Genomic DNA, 18,648 nt, shown 5'->3' with positions numbered 1-18,648 from the left:
TCCTCTTCCAAGACTCTGAGCCTCTCTCCTTGAGCGGATCTGAGGAACCGGCGCCGGTGGCACCGGACGCGGAGTCGGTGGAACCGAACGTGGAGTCGGCGGCGCCGGAGTCGGAGGCGCCGGACGAGGAGCTGAGGGAGTCTGCAACGGCGTCGAGGAGGGCTCCGAAGAAGGCCGATCCAATCGAAGTCGAGATGGATCCCCAGACGGCGCCGGAAACTGCCACGAAGGAGCCATCGGTAAAAAGGGCATAAATGGGGCCTGAGCATAATGCTGCGGCACTCCCAAGGTATATGCCATAGGACCCACGGGACCAGAAGGTGCGCCAGATGGGAAGGCAGCCTGTTGAAAAATCCCATACATAGCATTTAGAAAATGCGTCGAATCCACACCCGGAGTCGGGAACTGTGGATAAGGGATTGATCCCGGATCCGGCTGAGGAGTACCTGGAACCGGAGCCGAAAAGTCCTCGACAGGAGCCACAGGATCAGCCGGCTCTGGAGAAGGCTCCTTTTCCTGTTCTTGCTCGACCTCAGAAGCAGAAGATTCCACTGGCGCCGGTGACCGCGCCGGGTACCACGCCGGAGTCCGCTTCGGCGAAGGTGATCTCTCTGGAGACTTCCTAGGAGATGGAGAAGGAGACACATCCTTACTTCGACGTCGAGGCGAAGTCTATCTCGAAGCCTTGCTCTTCGAAGACCAGCGCCGAGAGCTATGCTTTCTTTTCTTGTGGTGTTTCTTTGACTTCGAAGAATGCGAAGTCGACGACTCCGGCCTCGACGAACAAGTTACTTACCTTCGGTAACGCTTTTTCTGGTGGATACAGTATCTGCCTGTGGATTCCTCACCTTGTGAATATCCCCTGCGCCAGCAACATTCGGAAACTTTTGTAGCAGTCCACGCCGATGAGGTCGAAGACGACGTCACAGAGGAACGGCTCCGCTCGCGACTCCGCTGACTTCACCGGCTCCATAAGAGGACCTAGTCGGCGTGATGACGTCAGTTCCGCCCCTTTTTTCCGTGCCTTCGAGGCACACAGACGGACCGACAGCAATATATACACAGTATACACAGTACATGATATGCAAAGCAACACACAGTGTGAAGAATAAATAAACAGGCAAAAGAATAATGCCTTTGACAGTAACAAATACCATTTGAAACACCATCAATAGAACTGTAGGTATAGAAGGATGGACAACGGGGAGGCGGGTGGGTCAGAGAGGAATCCACAGGCAGATACTGTATCCACCAGAAAAAGCGTTACCGAAGGTAAGTAACTTGTTCTTCTGATGGATACATCTGCCAGTGGATTCCTCACCTTGTGAATAGAATCCCACAGCAGTCCCCACTCCTGGAGGAGGGTGTCCACCCTTCTATACCAAAAAGTCCTGAAGGACGGAACGAGCAAAGTGTCCGTCCCTCCTCACCTCGGTGTCCAAGCAATAATGTTTTGCGAAGGTGTGGAGGGAGGCCCAAGTTGCCGCCCTACAAATGTCCTCCACAGGCACACCCCTAGATAAAGCAGAAGTGGAAGATTTTGCTCTGGTGGAATGAGCTCTCAAACCCTCTGGAGGTTCCTTACCCGCCAAAGAGTAGCATATCTTGCTGCATAAGACAATCCATCTGGAAAGGGTGCGCTTGTGCACCGCTCGACCTTTTCTGCGTCCAACAAAGCCCACGAAGAGCTGGTCATCAACCCTGAAGTCCTTTGTCCTGTCAAGGTAGAAGCTCACCGCCCTCTTAGGGTCCAAGCGGTGAAGTCTCTCCTCCTCGGAAGGGTGAGGGGGAGGATAGAAGGTAGGGAAGGTAATGGATTGCCCCAGATGGAAAGGAGTTACCACCTTAGGCAAAAATGCAGCCCTGGTCCAGAGTACCATTCGTTCAGCATGAATGGCCAAAAACGGGGGTTTTGAACTTAGAGCTTGAAGCTCACTTACCCTCCTTGCCGAGGTAATTGCAATGAGGAAAACCGTCTTAAAAGACAACAGTCTCAAGGGACACTTGTGCAAGGGCTCGAAGGGAGAACCCATCAGATAAGTTAAGACAAGGTTTAAGTCCCATCGAGGCACAATAAAGGGAGTAGGAGGAAACCTGTTTGTGAGACCCTTAAGAAATCTAAGAATAGGTGATTTGAATAATGACGGCTGATCCGGAAAGGAAAGGAAAGCCGACAAAGCTGATAAGAATCCCTTCACAGTGGCCACAGCAAAGCCTTGCTGAGCAAGAGAAAGGGCAAACTGTAGAATGTTAGACAGACGAGCCTTCAAAGGATCAATTGACTTCTCTCCACACCAAAGTACAAATTTAGACCACCTCTAGGAATATATAGATTTAGTGGAATGACGTCTGGCAGACAAAATTACATCCACCACGTCAGGCGGGAGAGAGAAGGAATTCAGGTTGCCCCGTTCAATCTCCAGGCATGAAGGTGTAAGCTCTGGAGGTGGGGGTGTAGAACCTGCCCCTCCAACTGCAAGAGGAGGTCTGCCCTCAGAGGGAGACGGAGCGGAGGGCACGAGGAGAGATGGAGAAGATCTGTATACCACACCCTTCTTGGCCAATCCGGGGCGATCAATATGACTTGGGCCCGGTCTTGGCAAATCTTCCTCAGAACCCGAGGAATCATGGGTATGGGAGGAAACGCGTAAAGGAGTCGTGAGCTCCAACTCAACTGAAACGCGTCCCCCAACGCCCCTGCATCGGAAACTGGAGACTGCAGAATGACGGGCAGTGCGCGTTCTCGCGGGTGGCGAACAGGTCCATCCGAGGAGTCCCCCACATCCGAAAGACGTGACGAACTACCTTCGGATGGAGCCTCCACTCGTGGTCGGCGGAGAACTGCCGACTGAGACTGTCCGCACTACGTTCAGCACCCCGGCCAGATGATTTGCCATCAGACAAATCTGATGGTCCTGAGCCCAGGATCATAGACGCAGGGCCTCTCTGCAGAGACAAAGAGACCCCACTCCTCCGTTTGTTTATATACCACATCGCGGTAGTGTCAGGACTTAAACAGACTGACCGCGAAGGGAAGGGAGGAAGGCCTCGAGTGCTAAACGAATTGCCCTCAATTCCTAAAGGTTGATGTGAAGCAACCTTTCCTCTGGAGACCAAAGACCCTTGATCTCCAGATCCCCCAGATGAGCACCCCACCCTAAGGTGGATGCATCCGTTATCACCGTGGCCACCGATGGAGGTAGATGAAAGCTTCCCTTGAGACAGGTTGCCCTCCACGCTCCACCAGGACAGCTCCGCTGCAGCTCCTCTGGAGATCCTCACAGACTCCCTGAGATCTCCTTTGTGCTGATACCACTGCTTGCGGAGGCACCACTGGGGCGCCCTCATGTGCCAGCGTGCATGGTTGACCAACAGGATGCAGGAAGCGAACAGACCGAGCAGGCGAAGGACCTTCAGAACTGGAACGACCGCTCCGTTGTAAAATAAAGGAATCATTTCGTGTATGTCGAGAATCCTTTGAGGAGGAGGGAATGCTCGGCAAACAGTAGTGTCCAGTACCGCACCTATGAACAGGTTGCGCTGAGAGGGCACCAGGTGAGATTTGGGCACGTTTATCGAAAAACCCAATTTGTACAACAGATGAGTCATATCCTGCAGATGACGGAGCACCTTCTCTGGCGACTCCGCCTTGATCAGCCAGTCGTCCAAATAAGGGAAACCCGAGATCCCCGACCTTCTGAGATGGGCTGCCACCACCATCACCTTTGTGAAGACCCGAGGTGCCGAAGTAAGACCAAACGGGAGGACCGCAAACTGATAATGTTGCGACCCTACAGTAAACCGGAGATACTTCCTGTGCGACTTCAGGATGGGGATGTGAAAATACGCATCCTGCAAGTCGAGCGACACCATCCAGTCCTCCCGATTCAGCGCTTGAAGAACCTGAGCAAGGGTGAGCATCTTGAACTTCTCTTGCTTTAGAAAAAGATTCAAGATTCTGAGGTCCAATATCGTACGCAATCTGCCGTCCTTTTTCGGAATGAGAAAATACCGGGAGTAGCATCCCTGACCCCTCTCCTGCTCTGGAACCACCTCTATCGCACCTTTTTGAAATAGCTTCAGGACTTCCTCCTGTAGAAGACTGTGGTCCTCCGAGCAAGCCCCTTGACAAGGAGGGTAATTTGGAGGGAACTCCCGAAAGGGAAGAGCGTACCCATTTTCTACAAGATCCAGAACCCAGAGATCTGTAGTTACAGACTCCCAATCTTGTAGAAAATGGGTAAGCCGGCCCCCCACAGGACCAGCATGATCCGGAATGGCGGATCTAGGGCTGCTTTGCGGTGGTGGGAGGGGCTGAGGAAGAGGTGGAGGAGAGTTGACGGCCACGTGTGCGACCCCTGATCCTACCTCTGAAACCTCTAGATGAGGAACCTTGCTGCTGCTGTTGCTGGGTCTGTCTATAGGATCGAAAGTATGTCCTTCCGAACCCTCTGTACCTTTTAAAAGACCCCCTCGACTGAGATTGCAGGCCCAGAGATTTAGCCGTCGCCTTGCTCTTTGAAACGCTCCAGAGCAGCATCAGCCTTTTTACCAAACAGGCCAGATCCATTAAATGGCAGGTCCAAAAGATTCGATTGCACATCCTGTGAAAACTCCGAAGATCTTAACCATGCACTCCTTCTGGTGGCGACAGAAGATCCCATGATCCTCGCCACTGAATCCGCCGTGTCCAGCCCACTTTGGATCACCTGGCGTGCAGCCGCCTGGGCATCAGTCAATCTCATTGAATCCAGCCCTATCCTCCTCAGATAGTTTCGGCGCCAGCTTCTTAGCCAAATCCATAAGCGCATGCACATAGCGTCCTAGAAGACAAGTGGCGTTCGTTGACTTCAAGGCCATGCTGGCTGATGAAAATCCCTTTTTTGCTGATTGGTCCAACTTTTTAGCCTCTCTGGCCCCTGGAACCTGAGGAAAAGCACCCTTGGACTTTCCCGAACAAGCTGGCTGAATCACCAGACTCTCAGGTGAAGAATGTGACGTTAAAAACTCAGGGTCCCCTGGGGCTGCCCTATATCTCCTTGCAACCGTCTTAGAGACCGCAGGAGCAGAAAAGGGCTTACGCCACACCTCTAACACAGGGTCCATAATGGCCTCATTAAAAGGAAGCAATGGCTCTGAAGCTGCCGTAGGAGAATGTAAAACCCCAGTTAAAATGTTTGATTTAAACTCCGTAGTTGGTAACTGGAGATCAAGCAGTTCTGCAGCTTTCTTGATAACTGCATGCTAAGGAGCAACGTCCTTAGAGGGTTCGTCCGACGGTGGAGTAATCTCCCACTCAGGTGACAAATCCAACCCACTAGCTTCCTTAAGCTCCTTAATACTTCATCTGATTCTACCAATTCTCCTTCCTCTGCTTCCTCCAGAAGGTACCTCCGCTCATCAACAACCCTCTGAGCCTCCCTTCTGGACCGAATCCGTATCATCGGCGGCGCAGTGTTCGAATCCGACGGCGCAGAGCGTGGATCTGCAGGAGCTGCCAGCGTCGAACGAGGTCAAGCCGGAGAGGATGGAAGCGGCGTCGACGTCCTCGGCGCCGGTAGATGCCAAGACAGCATCGCTGGATAGAACGGCATGAAAGGGGCCTGTGGATATACTTGCGGCACCCCTAAATTAAACGCCATTGGACCCATCGGACCCGCAGGTGCACCAGTGGTGTACATGGCTCTAGCGAACACCCCGTACATAGCATTTAAATAATGCGAGGGGTCCTGACCTGGTCCAGGGAAAGCAGGGTACTGGTCAGGCATCACCGGACTCAGGCCAACTGGCGCCGACGGTGGAATCAACAGCGTCGCAGGCTCACCCGGGACTTGAAGTTCTTCAACCGGGGCCGGATATGGAGCCGGAGATGATACTGGCACCGGAGATGGAACCGGTGTCGGAGTCTGAGCCGGAACCGGTGAAGCCGGAGACAAGGAAGCCACTGGCGATTAAGGACCAGGAGGTGAATCAGGCACAGGAGAAGGAGAAACAGAGTCCCTCCGGCGTGGAGTTGGTGATTTCGACTTCAGAGCCGAACTCTTGTCCGAATGGTGTCGAGACGAGTGTCTTCTCTTCTTCATATGCTTCTTGGCTCGAGAAGCATGCCCCGAAGTCGACTTAGACACCGACCTTGACTTCGATCGAGACCGAGACCTCCTTCTCCCTCTCTTCTCCATTTTTGCAATGAAGAGCTTCGCTTTACGTTCCTTAAGAGCCTTCGTGCTCATCTTGCGGCAGCTGGAACAGCAATCCACGTCGTGGTCTGATGACAAACACCACACACAGTCCTCATGTGGATCTGTGATCGACATGTGCTTGCCACACTCACGGCAAGGCTTGAATCCAGACTTCCTTGCCGACTCTCGAGAAAGAACAGAGAAAAACTAGATAATACACAAGGTATCAACGATGCTAACCAGCGATTCCCGAAATCCGTTGGCTTCGACGGCGTGGAAAAAAGGGAACTGACGTCATCACGCCGACTAGGTCCTCTTATGGAGCCGGTGACGTCAGCGGTGTCGCGAGCGGAGCCGTTCCTCTGTGACGTCGTCTTCGACCTCATCGGCGTGGACTGCTACAAAAGTTTCCGAATGTTGCTGGCGCAGGGGATATTCACATGGTGAGGAATCCACAGGAAGAATGAGAGTTCTGATGGATACATCTGCCAACCTCTCTTCTCCTTCTTAGCCTTGGCCATGAAGAGCTTCGCCTCTCTCTCCTTCAAGTCCTTGGGGTTCATCCTTCTGCAGCTGGAACAGTCCTCCACGTCGTGGTCAGAAGAAAGGCACCACAAACCATCTTCATGGGGGTCCGTCATCGACATGTGGCCCCCACATTCCCTACAAGGTTTGAAACCTGACTTCCTAGTCGAAGACATGGTGAATTCACCAACAGTAACCCACTACAAGACTACTAAGTAGCAGGAGAGTACCGGAAAACCGTTGCGTGTCGATGGCGCGGAAAAAAGGGAACTGACGTCATCACGCCGACGGGGCTCTCTTATGGCTCCGGTGACGTCATACGGAGTCGCGAGCGGAGCCGATGCATTATGACGTCCACGTCAGCATAGAGAGCTGGGCAAAAATGTTCTGTGGAATGCTGGCGCAGGGGATATTCACAAGGTGAGGAATCCACTGGCAGATGTATCTATCAGAAAGATAATCTCTGTGAATGTTTAAGGAGAGAAGCACCCATATATACATTATTGAAATTTATCACCACACAGTCTCCGGTAATAGATTTAGAGGAGCTGCCTGTAGGAAAGTAGTATCTGCTTCTTATGGTTAGCCCCACTGTTTGCTTGATATCTCACTGTTTTTGACTAGTCTGACTGGGATCCTGCTAATCAGGACCCCAGTCTATCTGCTTTCTTCCTTAAATTGACATACATGTACTTTGGTACACTCCAGATTGGATACTGGGGTACACTTATCGGTCCCTAGTATATGGTACCAATGTACCCAGGGCATAGATACCCCAGAGTCCTCCCGTGGGCTGAAGCATGTATTAAGCCACCCACGAGAGGCCATGCAAAATGGAACTCTAGGTCTGCTACTGCAGCATGTGTAAGATGGTGCTTGTATCACTTACAATAGATATAGTGAACCTATATCTAATAGTCACTACACTTAAAACCTATAAGTCACCCCTATAGGAGGCCTGAACAATCCTGAAGGCAGGGTGCTGGGTTTTATGTGAGAGGGTGCCCCTGCAGGAGCAGAGCCTCCATGCAGCCTTCAGATACCATTCTCCCCGGTTGTCTGTGACTCAGCCTGCCATATAGGTAGAGGTGCATTATAACCTCGCGGTAAATGCCATGTCGAAAACCGCTGCATAGAAACCTATTGAGTTTGGTATCATACCTCCACACCAGTAACTGGTGTAGGAAGTATGATTCCAGACCTTTTGAAGCGAGCTTCGTGGGGTCACTGGTCTTACCGGTACCAGCCTTCTCGACCCAGACAGCACAAAATGGATGCTGACGACCAGAGACACTTTCCTGCCCTCTTTCTGCTGAGCCAAGCTTGAGCAGAGGAAGGCAGCACAATAGGCATCCTGTCACAGGGAGGTGTGACTACCTCCCAGACATGATTTAGTGTAATGGGGCTGGGTGGGTGCACTCAGAGTGCCTGAAAGTCTGCACTTGGTCCACATTTGATGTCCCTGTGAATAGAACAGCTCAAACCAGTTCTGGGAGCCACTGGCTCCTGCTCTGGCGCGAAACTGGACAAAGGACATGGGTGTAGCCACCCCTCTGTCGTGCCCCTCCCCTAGGAGGGTCCCCTGAATCTGTCCAACCCTCTCCCATGGGTACAAAAGGGCTTACCTGGCTGTAGGACTTTCGATTTTACGTGGACAAGATTCTACAAAGAAGAAACCACCGACCTTCGACCGTCTGGGCACCCTGGACTTCGCTGGACCTCGACTGGGCTCGACTTCGTCCCCCTTTCCGTCTGAAGCTTAGTTTGTGCCTTTGCTCCATACAGGCTCCGTGTAGGACCTGTGATGCACTTAAGACAACCGAAGAATCTCCCTTGGAGTGAAGGAGTCACTCCCCTGCTTCGCAGTCACCTAAAGCGCAACTAACCGGTCTGCTGGTCTTGAGCTCCTGCGGACTCCGAAGATATCAGCAACATAGGAGGTGGGTTCCTGAAGGTCCCGGAGGTCCATCTGCCCTCTCATCAAGTTTGAGGCCAGAATCCCTCGTGGGGGCTGCGTAACCCGAACCCCTATGCATCGTGTCCATTTGCAAGTGCATATTCTTGTTGGCAATCCAGAGCTTGTGCATTGGACTTAGTCTAGTCCTGACCCAGAGTAGTATTTGTACTAAAGAACTCCGGCCTCCTAGCACCGCGTGCTTCTGCTTTGCAATCTTGCTCGAGGTCCCCTCGCGACTCCTAGTCCTTTGGCCTGTGGGTCCCCCTGAGGGTCAACTTAATTGTTGTTGGGCTTTCCTGGTTGCTCCAGACGTGCCCCGACTCCCCATTGCATTAGTCTCCCTGGCCCCTGGTCACTCTGAAGTGACCCAGACTCTGACCCCTCTGCTTTCAGGTTCCTTCCATCTAGAATCCAGGCTTGGATTATACCGGACCCTTTTCACCTCCACGGCAGCAGTAGTTCACAGTCTTCCATTGAGAACGACAAGGGTTTCCGACACCACTTCAGACCTATGCACCCGGCTCCCTTGGAGTAGGTAACTCTGGTACTACGGTATCCACGGGTGGGGTGGCTCTTCAAACTCTTAAGTTCCAAAGGGTTCGCTCTCAGTCCTCCTAGAAGGGTCCTTAAACTTTAAAAGTACAACCACGACCTTTCCATACAATTGCACGGAGCCCACGGTCGTGTTCCCACACTGCATCCCGCCTCCGTGGGGTCCCCGACTACTCACCTTGGGTGGTTCTTTGGGGACACAGCGATTCTACGTGCTCTCGACCATGTCTTGACTGTTATACCACTATTTTAGTATATGGTTTGGTCTCCCCCTGGAGTCCACTGTGTATTGTGCTACTTACAACTGTTCTATTGATCTTTTATTGTGTGCTTTGTGTTCTATCCTTGTGTAAGGATAGTAGAGTTATATTAATAAATACATATTTTTATATAACTACTGTGTGGTTCTCCATTTAGTCATTCAGGAGCTGATATTCTGGTAAAACAAGCTGCTTTACTTTCCTTCAAGATTAAGGCTGCTTTCCATGGCTACCACTAGGATAGCTTTCATAAAGGTTATCTTTGACCTCATACATCATAAGGGTCGTGTGGACTGGTACAGGGTGCCCACTTTAATTAGTGGACAGCATATACCAAGCCACCTTCTCACATGCCCACCCACCCCACTCTCCTAGCCATAATGATAGTCTCTGCCAGGTAATGGATAGCAGTTCCTGCGTCCAGAAGATGATGTGAGAGCCAGTGCAGGCTTGTATCCATTAGCTGCAAAGTGGATTCGTACTGCGTATCCCGCAAGGGAGGGACATTCGCCAGGACCAACACCAAGGGGGAAGCTGCTAGTGGGAGGTGAAGAACTTGATGTAATTGGGTTTCCAAAGGAGCCATGGGGATATCTAAGAGTTCCCAGTTGGTTTAAAGCCACTCTTGGTTCCCCCTGCCCTAACGGAGCCTGGTGTGCTCGGGCTCTTGTGGCCGGGAAGATAAAGCCTCCATGTGTTTGATGGAGTGGTCGGACACCAGGGGGACATACTCAAAGTCAGTAAGATGGACGGGCCCCGATCGTCACCAGGAACAGTACTTGTAGGGACAGTGGTCTGTGGGGCCTGCAAAACTCGAGCAGGTAGGGTCTGCGACTATGGACCAGCTAAACGTTCCTCAATTTGTGCTAGTTTGGATAGAATAGGATCCAATAGGGTGTTCATCGTCTTACTTACTTCTACCCAAAATGCATTATCCAAGACTGTGTATGGGGGTGAAGTATTTGCGGCTGTTTTCCTCAGTGGTGTTGGTGAGTTCACTGTTACTGCCTTGGATTGGGCAACCTTGGATTTCGGGGGATGGATAATTTTAGTAGGCTTGGCCTTAGCAGTTCCGTCACCTGTACAGCACTTCATCGGAGGATCACTTTCAGGGTCAGCTTGGGGTGAAGGCACAATGCCCCTCCTATTGGTGTTAGGTGTGGCTGTAATGAACGACTAGGGTTCCCCTTGTCCAGGTAAAAGGTCACCGGATGTGTCAAATTGTGTGAGAGGTTTACAGGCTCAGTCCCTAATGGTGATGCATAGGGGAGGAGGATGGGGTTACATAGATTAACGCCTCTGTGCCAATTCAAATTTCATGAGTGAGGACACTCGCTTCTCTGTTCAAAAACGCATCTAGTCCCACCTTTCCCACCCTTCTCCATAGTCAATTTCCAATTCACCATATTGGGATACAACTGATAAAACAGGGAAATTACAACAGTACCTTAAATCCAGTGCAGGACATTTGAGGGGAGAACAGCCCAGCCTCCTCCGGGCTCTGACAAGCATGGTCCAGGCGCGTCCCACGCCACGGGTCGGCGTTTCCATTATGTCCGCGACCGCGCGCTGTGAAGGTCGGGAATTGAAGTCCCCCTCTACCGTTGGTGTCCGCTGTGCCCAGGAGTACGAAGAAGCGGCTGAAAGGCTACGAGGCGCTGCAGGCCGGTGTTTCACTTATGTGCACGACCGCACGCTGTGGAGGTCGGGAATTGAAGTCCCCCCTCTGCCGTTGGTGCCGCTGTGCCCAGGAGTACGAAGAAGCGGCTGAACGATTGAATCAAATTTGGGAGTTTTCTCCTCTAGAAGTTGAAAAGGGTTAATTAAACCTCTGGTGCTGTGCACCATACTTAGTATTTAACAAAGTGCCCCCACTGTGTTGGCAGATGCGGTAGGTAGCCTCAATCACTTTGAATGTAACTCCAAGTCATGACACTATGGAGACTTTAGCGCGATAACATATGCTTGAACGCATCATAATATATTTGCACATGTCACGATGTGGTGGGCATTTTGTTTATTTAATTTGCATTTGCCAGAAGACCAACGCCCATCTTGGAATGGTAAATTTAAAAAAGGTGTGCACAAGCAGCTTTAGGAAAGGAGCAACCCAATAGCAAATTGCAGGTACCAGGCCTCTTAAAACGTAAAAATATATAAATTAAAATGAAATACGTTACACAGTAGTGTCCCTATTAAGTGGTGGGGAGCAGGAACGGGCAAGTGAAGCAACAGGCGAGGATTGTGGATGGGTGAGCAACATGCACAACACAGTGGCAAGTTTGTGAGAGGATGAAGCAGCACACAGAAGGCGAGGGGTCATGAACACTCCCATGAAGTGTTGAAAACAAATCAAAAAAGTAGTTCTCTTATTGTAAGCAGTGCAAGAATACAAGTTACCCAATCAAAAGCATAGTAAATAAGCTATGCTCAAGGGGAGGGATAAAGGAAAAGGGAGGGATAAAGGAAAAGGAAGGGAAGTAATTGAAAAAGAAATAAGTAAATTAAATTGATACATCACTGTAGCAACAGAAAGCTGGATACCTTCATGACGTGGGGTCCTGCAGCAAAACCAGGCAGCCAGCACAGAGGCGACAAAATGAGGAACGGTGACCAACCTGCTGCTTCATCCTCCACCTCACTGTCCCCCATTACCATGACCCTGGATCTAACTGTAGGTAATTTGCTGCAACATCTTAAAACATTCCAAAAATTACATATATAATCAATGTGCAAGCAATATTGAAATAAATCTCACACAGACATAAAAAGATTGTATCTTTATTGGAAAGGTGCTAGGCTTTAAATACACCAATTTTAATAACTGGATTTGGATTTAATCTTAAATGACACAAAGATCTGAAATACTGGTCCAACAGTCTTGTCTTAACTCTTTTTTCCAGCATCGAATAGAATGAGAATGCGCGAAGTAATCAAAGCACTAGCAGGCAGAGGATAATTCAGAATACTTCCTTGATTCACACAGCAAGTGTTAAGTTACAATGCGTGAAACTAGGATACTTATATTGGTTGCAATTTGTAATAACTAGTCACATGAGAAAGAAAGCAGTTATGTGGCAGTTTGAGGTTTATTTTAATTAAATATTATAATTGCTATTGGTTTGTTTCTGAAAGGATCAGGAATTGCTTCCTCAATGACATTTTTTCCTCACTGTATATAAAAAAAAAGTATGAAATATAAACAAGCTCTTGCATTGTACACCCAAGGATACAATTCAAGTATTATAGAACTGACCATCTACACACAGTCAACTCCCATCAAATGTTGGATAATCCATTAATATACAAAATATCAGGGCACGAAAATAACTAAAACCCACTTCTTTGTTTTGTGAAACACAGGATCAAATATTCAATCAGAAGGAAAAAACAACACTTAAATCATTTTGGCTTTCTACTATGTCCTCATGTTGAAACATTAAAATATTCCTGTTGAGTTGCGTTTGGTCTTCATCTTATGGTCATTCATTTTTTAATACATCAGTCACCCTCAATAATATTGCGGAGAACTTGGGCGCCCAAACGGTGATTACACAGGATGCCATTTTTATGACATAACTCCAAACACAGGGTTGTGGCGACAGATACTAGGACCAATCTCTTCATAATCTTTTTTGGTGTGGCATACCTGGTAGAACTCGGGCTAAAATAGAGAGAGAAAGAAAAAAAGAACAAGGAAACTGAAACATTTGTTGCTTTTAAATGTAAACTCAAAATTGTGAATTTCCAGTTAGTCACTTCTTTCAGATTTGATCAGCATCACTTTGGAAAACATAGAAGGATTTTGAAAGCATTATTTTTAGCTATTACTACTTAAATTCTCTCTGATAGTTCTTCTAATATGACCAAAACTATCAAATATCTGGTTATAACAAGTTTGTGTAATACGTTTTATTCCAGGCCATTACTTAGTCACATGAAGAATTCAGGTTTGACACGATCGTTTAATGCCCATGAAAAAACTCTGCTTTACCCAAAACGTGACTGGGTATGGCATAAGGTAATTACTGCTGTCCAGTAAATGAAGGTTTTTGCCTTTAACCAATCTCCAGACTTAACTGGAATGTCTAAGCTTCCTGTGGGCTGTAGGAAATGACTGTTTTGCTCTGCACAAGTTGACATGGCGTTCACCCATGCCCAGTATGTTGCCTCATATGTGGTAATCTGAGAATGGCATAGAGGGGGAGTTACAGTAGCACTGCTCAAATAACTGGTGGATTTCAGCATAGGTTTTTAGAATTTTCTATGGGTTTGCTTTAACTATAAGTCTAATTTAACAAAGTTTTAGGGTTTTTAATGTTAAAATTTAGTGTTGTATCACTACAAAGAAACGCTACACACAGTGGCCAGTCATGGTTGGCAAAAGCAACCTTCGGCCCAGCAATGGATCTAGGAGCTTTTCCAATGGTTCTGTGGGCCTAGAGGGAGGGTTAACTGCAGAGCCCACTGACTTTGGGTTTGTGATTTCATCAGTGACGTCATAAGTAATGGATTGCGGGGCCGAAGTTATAGTTAACTCTGGTAACTATAACTGCTGAATGTATATGGTGTGTGTGTAAAATCTGAGCCTAACTAGAATGTCACTTTATCTTTTGGCTTTTTTCAGCTAAGTTCCAAGGTTTTTTTGTAATTTTATTTCCTAACTAGAACGTCTTTGTAACCTTTGTTTTTTTCAGTGAACATGTGTATTCACTGAAGAAAAAATAAAATAAAAGATTTTACAGTTGGGCAAAATTAAAAAACTTGGAAATTCACTAAAAAAAAAACAAAGGTTACAAGGACGTTTTAGTTAGGCTCAGATTTTACACACAAAACCATAGAAATATAGCCGTTATAATTATCTCAAGTAACTAACTTGTGCTCTAAGGTAACAAACTATATTTTTTTGTGGCAAGCTTATTAGTTTTCAGTTTATAAATCCGGTTTCTGAGTGCCCCCTAGAATTTGTCTGCGGTTGGCTACCTCTCACTGTGCCACCCAATTGCTGTGAATTATTGTTCAACTGCTCTGAAACTGCGATTTTCCACATGGCAGGAAAAATAATTGTTTACTTTATTTTTGATTCAGAGATCCCAAATTACAGAATTGTTGAATTTACCAGACAATACATACAAAGATTTTGTCTTTCAATTCTACTTGGTACATTTTTTTATGCTTTTAAATCATGTTCTACAATCATTTTAACTTTGGCATATATCCGTTCAGTGTTTTGGGTTGGAGTGATAAGAAACATTCCCCCAGGAAGCTAAAATGAAAGCACATCTTTTTCAACTACCTTTTAACTTTTTTTCCACCTATAAGGAACTACAAGAACATTAGTGTGCCAGACCTTACCAGCATAAGCTAAGCTAGTACCAAATGTTGGGTAGATCCATTCACAGAAGCCAGAATTCTAGGCAAACCAAAAGGAAAATCTTACTTACCCAGTAAGCATCTGTTTGTGGCTTGTATTACTGTAGATTAACATGCTATCATTAATCCGGCTATCTGGTGTTGGATGTGTAAAAGTGTTTTTTCTTCGAATAAAGTCTTTTGAATCACAAGGAGCTCCTCCTGTTGCTGGTAATGCGCATGGTCATCAACTCCATTGTTAAGATTGTTTGCCTGCATGGCGGGTGAGGATGAAATGTGGACCAAAACGTAGTATAGAGAGATGTCCATGCAAAAAGCAAAGTAAGAAATAATAAATTGACAGCAACTATCACAGGTGTCCGGGGAGGGGGATGGGCGCATGTGAATCCACAGCACTACATGCCACAAACAGATGCTTACTGGGTAAGTAACATTTTGCATTTGAGGCATGTGTGGCTGTAGATACACATGCTATGCATAGAATGTAACCGCAGTCCTCACAAAATGGCAGTGGCTAGTCTGTGGGAGTACTAGTAGTTTGGAAAAGTGTACATATACCTGCATGACCAACAATGGCTTGATGAAGAGCCAGTACAGCAACACAATGTTTTGTAAAAGTATGTGGTGTGTACCATGTAGCTGTTTCACAAATATCAGCAATAAGAATATTCCCAAGAAAGGCAATTTTTTCCAAGTGGAATGGGCTCCAGGAGGGATAGTTAAGGTCCTTTTAGGTTTAGAATAGCATGTCTGGATGCATTTAATAATCCATCTAGCAACACCCGATTTAGGAATGGCTTTCCCTGTATGGGGTTTGGAGAAAGCAACTAAAAGCGGTTTCGTTTTTCTAAAAGATTTAGTTTTGTCAATATAATACACAAGGGCTTGTTTAATATCTAAAGTATGGAGAGCCTGTTCCGCCCACGAGTCTGGTTGAGGGAAAAATGCAAGAAGTTCAAGAGAGTGAAGTGAAACTGTGAAAACCATCTTTGGGAGAAACTTAGAGATCAGGTTATTTTCCACACCTATCCTATGTATTTGGAAGATGCATTCGTCCAAGGTTAGTGCCTGAAGCTCACGGAGACAAATCGTAGGGAAGTGATGGGGACCACAGTTTGAGAAGGGTGGTGAACCATTGCTACCACTAGAAAACAGGGGGACCCCTGAAGAAATAAAGGTAGAACAATAGGGGAAAATCAAAGTATCAAAAAACAGTCTGTTCTACCTCTTTCAAAGAATGCAATTAAGTCATTATGACTGTCATTTTTGAATAACAGTAATACAAAAATAACATGTTTGTTTAAACAATTTATTTATACTCTTCCGTTTTAAGCACATGGCACACCTGGAGTGACATATCTATTTAATTACTTAATTGCGTTCTTTGAAAGAGATAGGTAGAACAGACTGCTTTTGATATTTTGGTGAACCATTGCTGTCATGCCCATGTGGGATCCACCAGGAAGAAAGGGGGGGGGGGGGGGGGAGGGAGGGGGTGTGGAGGGAGGGAGGGAGGGGAGGGGAGAAGAGGTTTGTCGATGTTCCCGAACGCAAAAACTGATGTAGAGGAGGAAAGCATAGGCAAATATTCCTGATCAACACATCTACAGCGTATTGCCCTTGGACAGTTGTGGAGGACTTCTGTGTGGGGATCCCACTCATGGAATTGTTGCTGCATCCTGCTGAGGTCGGCAAAGTTGTCGTCTAGTCCCAGTAAGTATTCCACTAAGAGGTGGCTCGTGTGATGGAGAGCCCATTTACAAATGTTCTGGGCTAAGTGAGAGAGCTGAGGGGAACTAGTGCCCCCTTGTTTTAGAAGGTAATACGGGACTGTCATGTCTGTCTTGATGAAGACAACCTTGCCAATTTGGTAAGGAAGGAAAGCTTTCAGCAGAAGGTGAACCGGTAGTAGCTCTAGGTGATTTATGTAGAGAAGCAATTGACTTGGATTCCACTGACCTTGGACAGTTCTACCTTGTGAATGTGCTCCCCATCCCATAAGAGAGGCATCCGTTATTATGGTCCTCTGTGGCACTGGGTCTAGGAATGGCCGTCCTTTTAACAACTTGGTGTTCTGCTATTGCAGAGAGTTGCAAGTTTGTCGGACGACCAACACTAGCTCTTCCCATTGATTCTCCGAGACCATTGGTGTGCTAAGCACTCTAGTAATGGACCCAAATGTAACCTGGCATGAAGTACTATAACGATGCATGAGGGGTTCATTGCGAGAAGGCGCATAACTGTCCTGAATGTTACCTGTTGATTTAGTTGAAATGGAGAAATAAACGCCTGAAAGGAGTGTATCCTGGCGGCATTTGGGTAGGCTATGACCATTCCTGAATTGAGGATTGCCGCTCGATAAGGTTTGGTTTGAAGGGTTTGGAGATGGGATTGCAAAGCACTGATATTAAAGCCTAGTTCATGTAGCAGGTTGATAGTGACTGGAGTGTGTTGCTGACATTTTAGACGAGTGGTACTGTTGATGCAAATCATCCAGATAGGGAATACATGCCTGCATAGGTGAGCAGCTACCACTGCGACACACTTTTAGAAGACCCTGGGTGCAGCAGTGATTCAGAAAGGGAGCACCTTGAATTGGAAATGCTGTCCGCTTGCTACAAATCTGAGGTAGCGCCTTTGTGCAGGATGGATTAGATTGTAGAAATAGGCGTCCTTGAGGACGAGTGCAGCCATGAAGTCGCCTTGCTGTAGTAGCGGGATTATATCGTGAAGAGAAACCACGTGAAAGTGCTCTGAGAGAATGCATTAGTTTAGGGGCACCTGAGATGTAAAATTGGTCTGAGGGACCCATCCTCTGAGGATAAGGAAGTATAGCGAGCAAACGTTTGTACCCGGTTGATGGCGAGGGATGGATTCTACGGCTCCTTTTTGGAGGAGCATTAGACCTCTTCCCTGAGTAACCGCTGGCGTTGTGGGGAGAGTTTGTCTTTGCGAGGTGGAATGTTGGGAAATGTGGAAGTGAGCTCCAGATAATAACTACGCTGGATAATATCCAAAACCCGCTGGTCGGGATATGGGATGTTCCGCCAAGCAAGAAAGAACCCATGGCAACCACCCCAAACTGGAGTTATGTAATCGGGTGGGAGGAGGATGACAGGTAAGTCAGGGCTTACTAGGTGGTGTAAGATCCTTTGGGGAACCGCCTTCACCACTGCCCTTTGAATTGTTCCCTCTGTAGGAGCCTCGAAAAAAGCCCCTGGAAGAGGTGTTTTGTGCTTGTGGCTGTTAGTATGATGTGAAGGTTTCAGGGGAAGTGGGTTTGGAACCTCCACAGTAGGATGAGCGGCGAAAGGACCCGCAATGGAAAGGGGTTTGAAGGGCACCCATTACTTTCACTGTTTCATTGTCCTATTTATTTTTTTCTATTTAATATCTACCTTTGGGCCAAAAGGATGTTCCCCATCGAAAGGTAGAATAAGTAGCATTTGCTTGCCTTCTGGTTAGAAACCAGAGAGACAGAGCCATGCATGCCTAGGTAGGACACTTGAGTTAACTCCCTAGCAGCAGAATCTGCAGCGTCTAGGACACAGTGTACAGTGGTGTTTGAGATAGGCTTTAGCATGTGTATCTACAGCCACATATGCCTCAAAGATGTATGGCTAAACCATAACTACGTAGTAGCAACTGCCATTGTGGAATATTGCACATACAAAAAAAAAATGTATATATATATATATTTTTTTCCAGCCGTTATGGTTATCCGAGTTTACTATAACTCGCACCTCCGCAATGCACTGTTTACAACCTCACATATTACATCACTCATGACATGGTCAGTGAC

The 18,648-nt window shown here is 47.5% G+C and overlaps 1 protein-coding gene across 1 annotated transcript in view; it reads right to left on the bottom strand.

Moving 5' to 3' along the window:
- Positions 1-12,238: 12,238 nt before the first annotated feature.
- The window catches only part of ACTR3 (actin related protein 3), a 294,857-nt gene continuing 288,447 nt past the window's right edge, over positions 12,239-18,648 (bottom strand). The window contains exon 12 of the mRNA XM_085647336.1: positions 12,239-13,137. Coding sequence (XP_085503462.1) covers positions 13,042-13,137 — 96 coding nt within the window. The 3' untranslated portion in view covers positions 12,239-13,041. The remainder of the gene's footprint in view (positions 13,138-18,648) is intronic.

This window comes from Triturus cristatus, chromosome 3_2, assembly GCF_964204655.1.
Source record: "Triturus cristatus chromosome 3_2, aTriCri1.1, whole genome shotgun sequence".
Lineage (NCBI taxonomy): Eukaryota > Metazoa > Chordata > Amphibia > Caudata > Salamandridae > Triturus > Triturus cristatus.
This window is presented reverse-complemented; position numbering and strand designations above follow the sequence as displayed.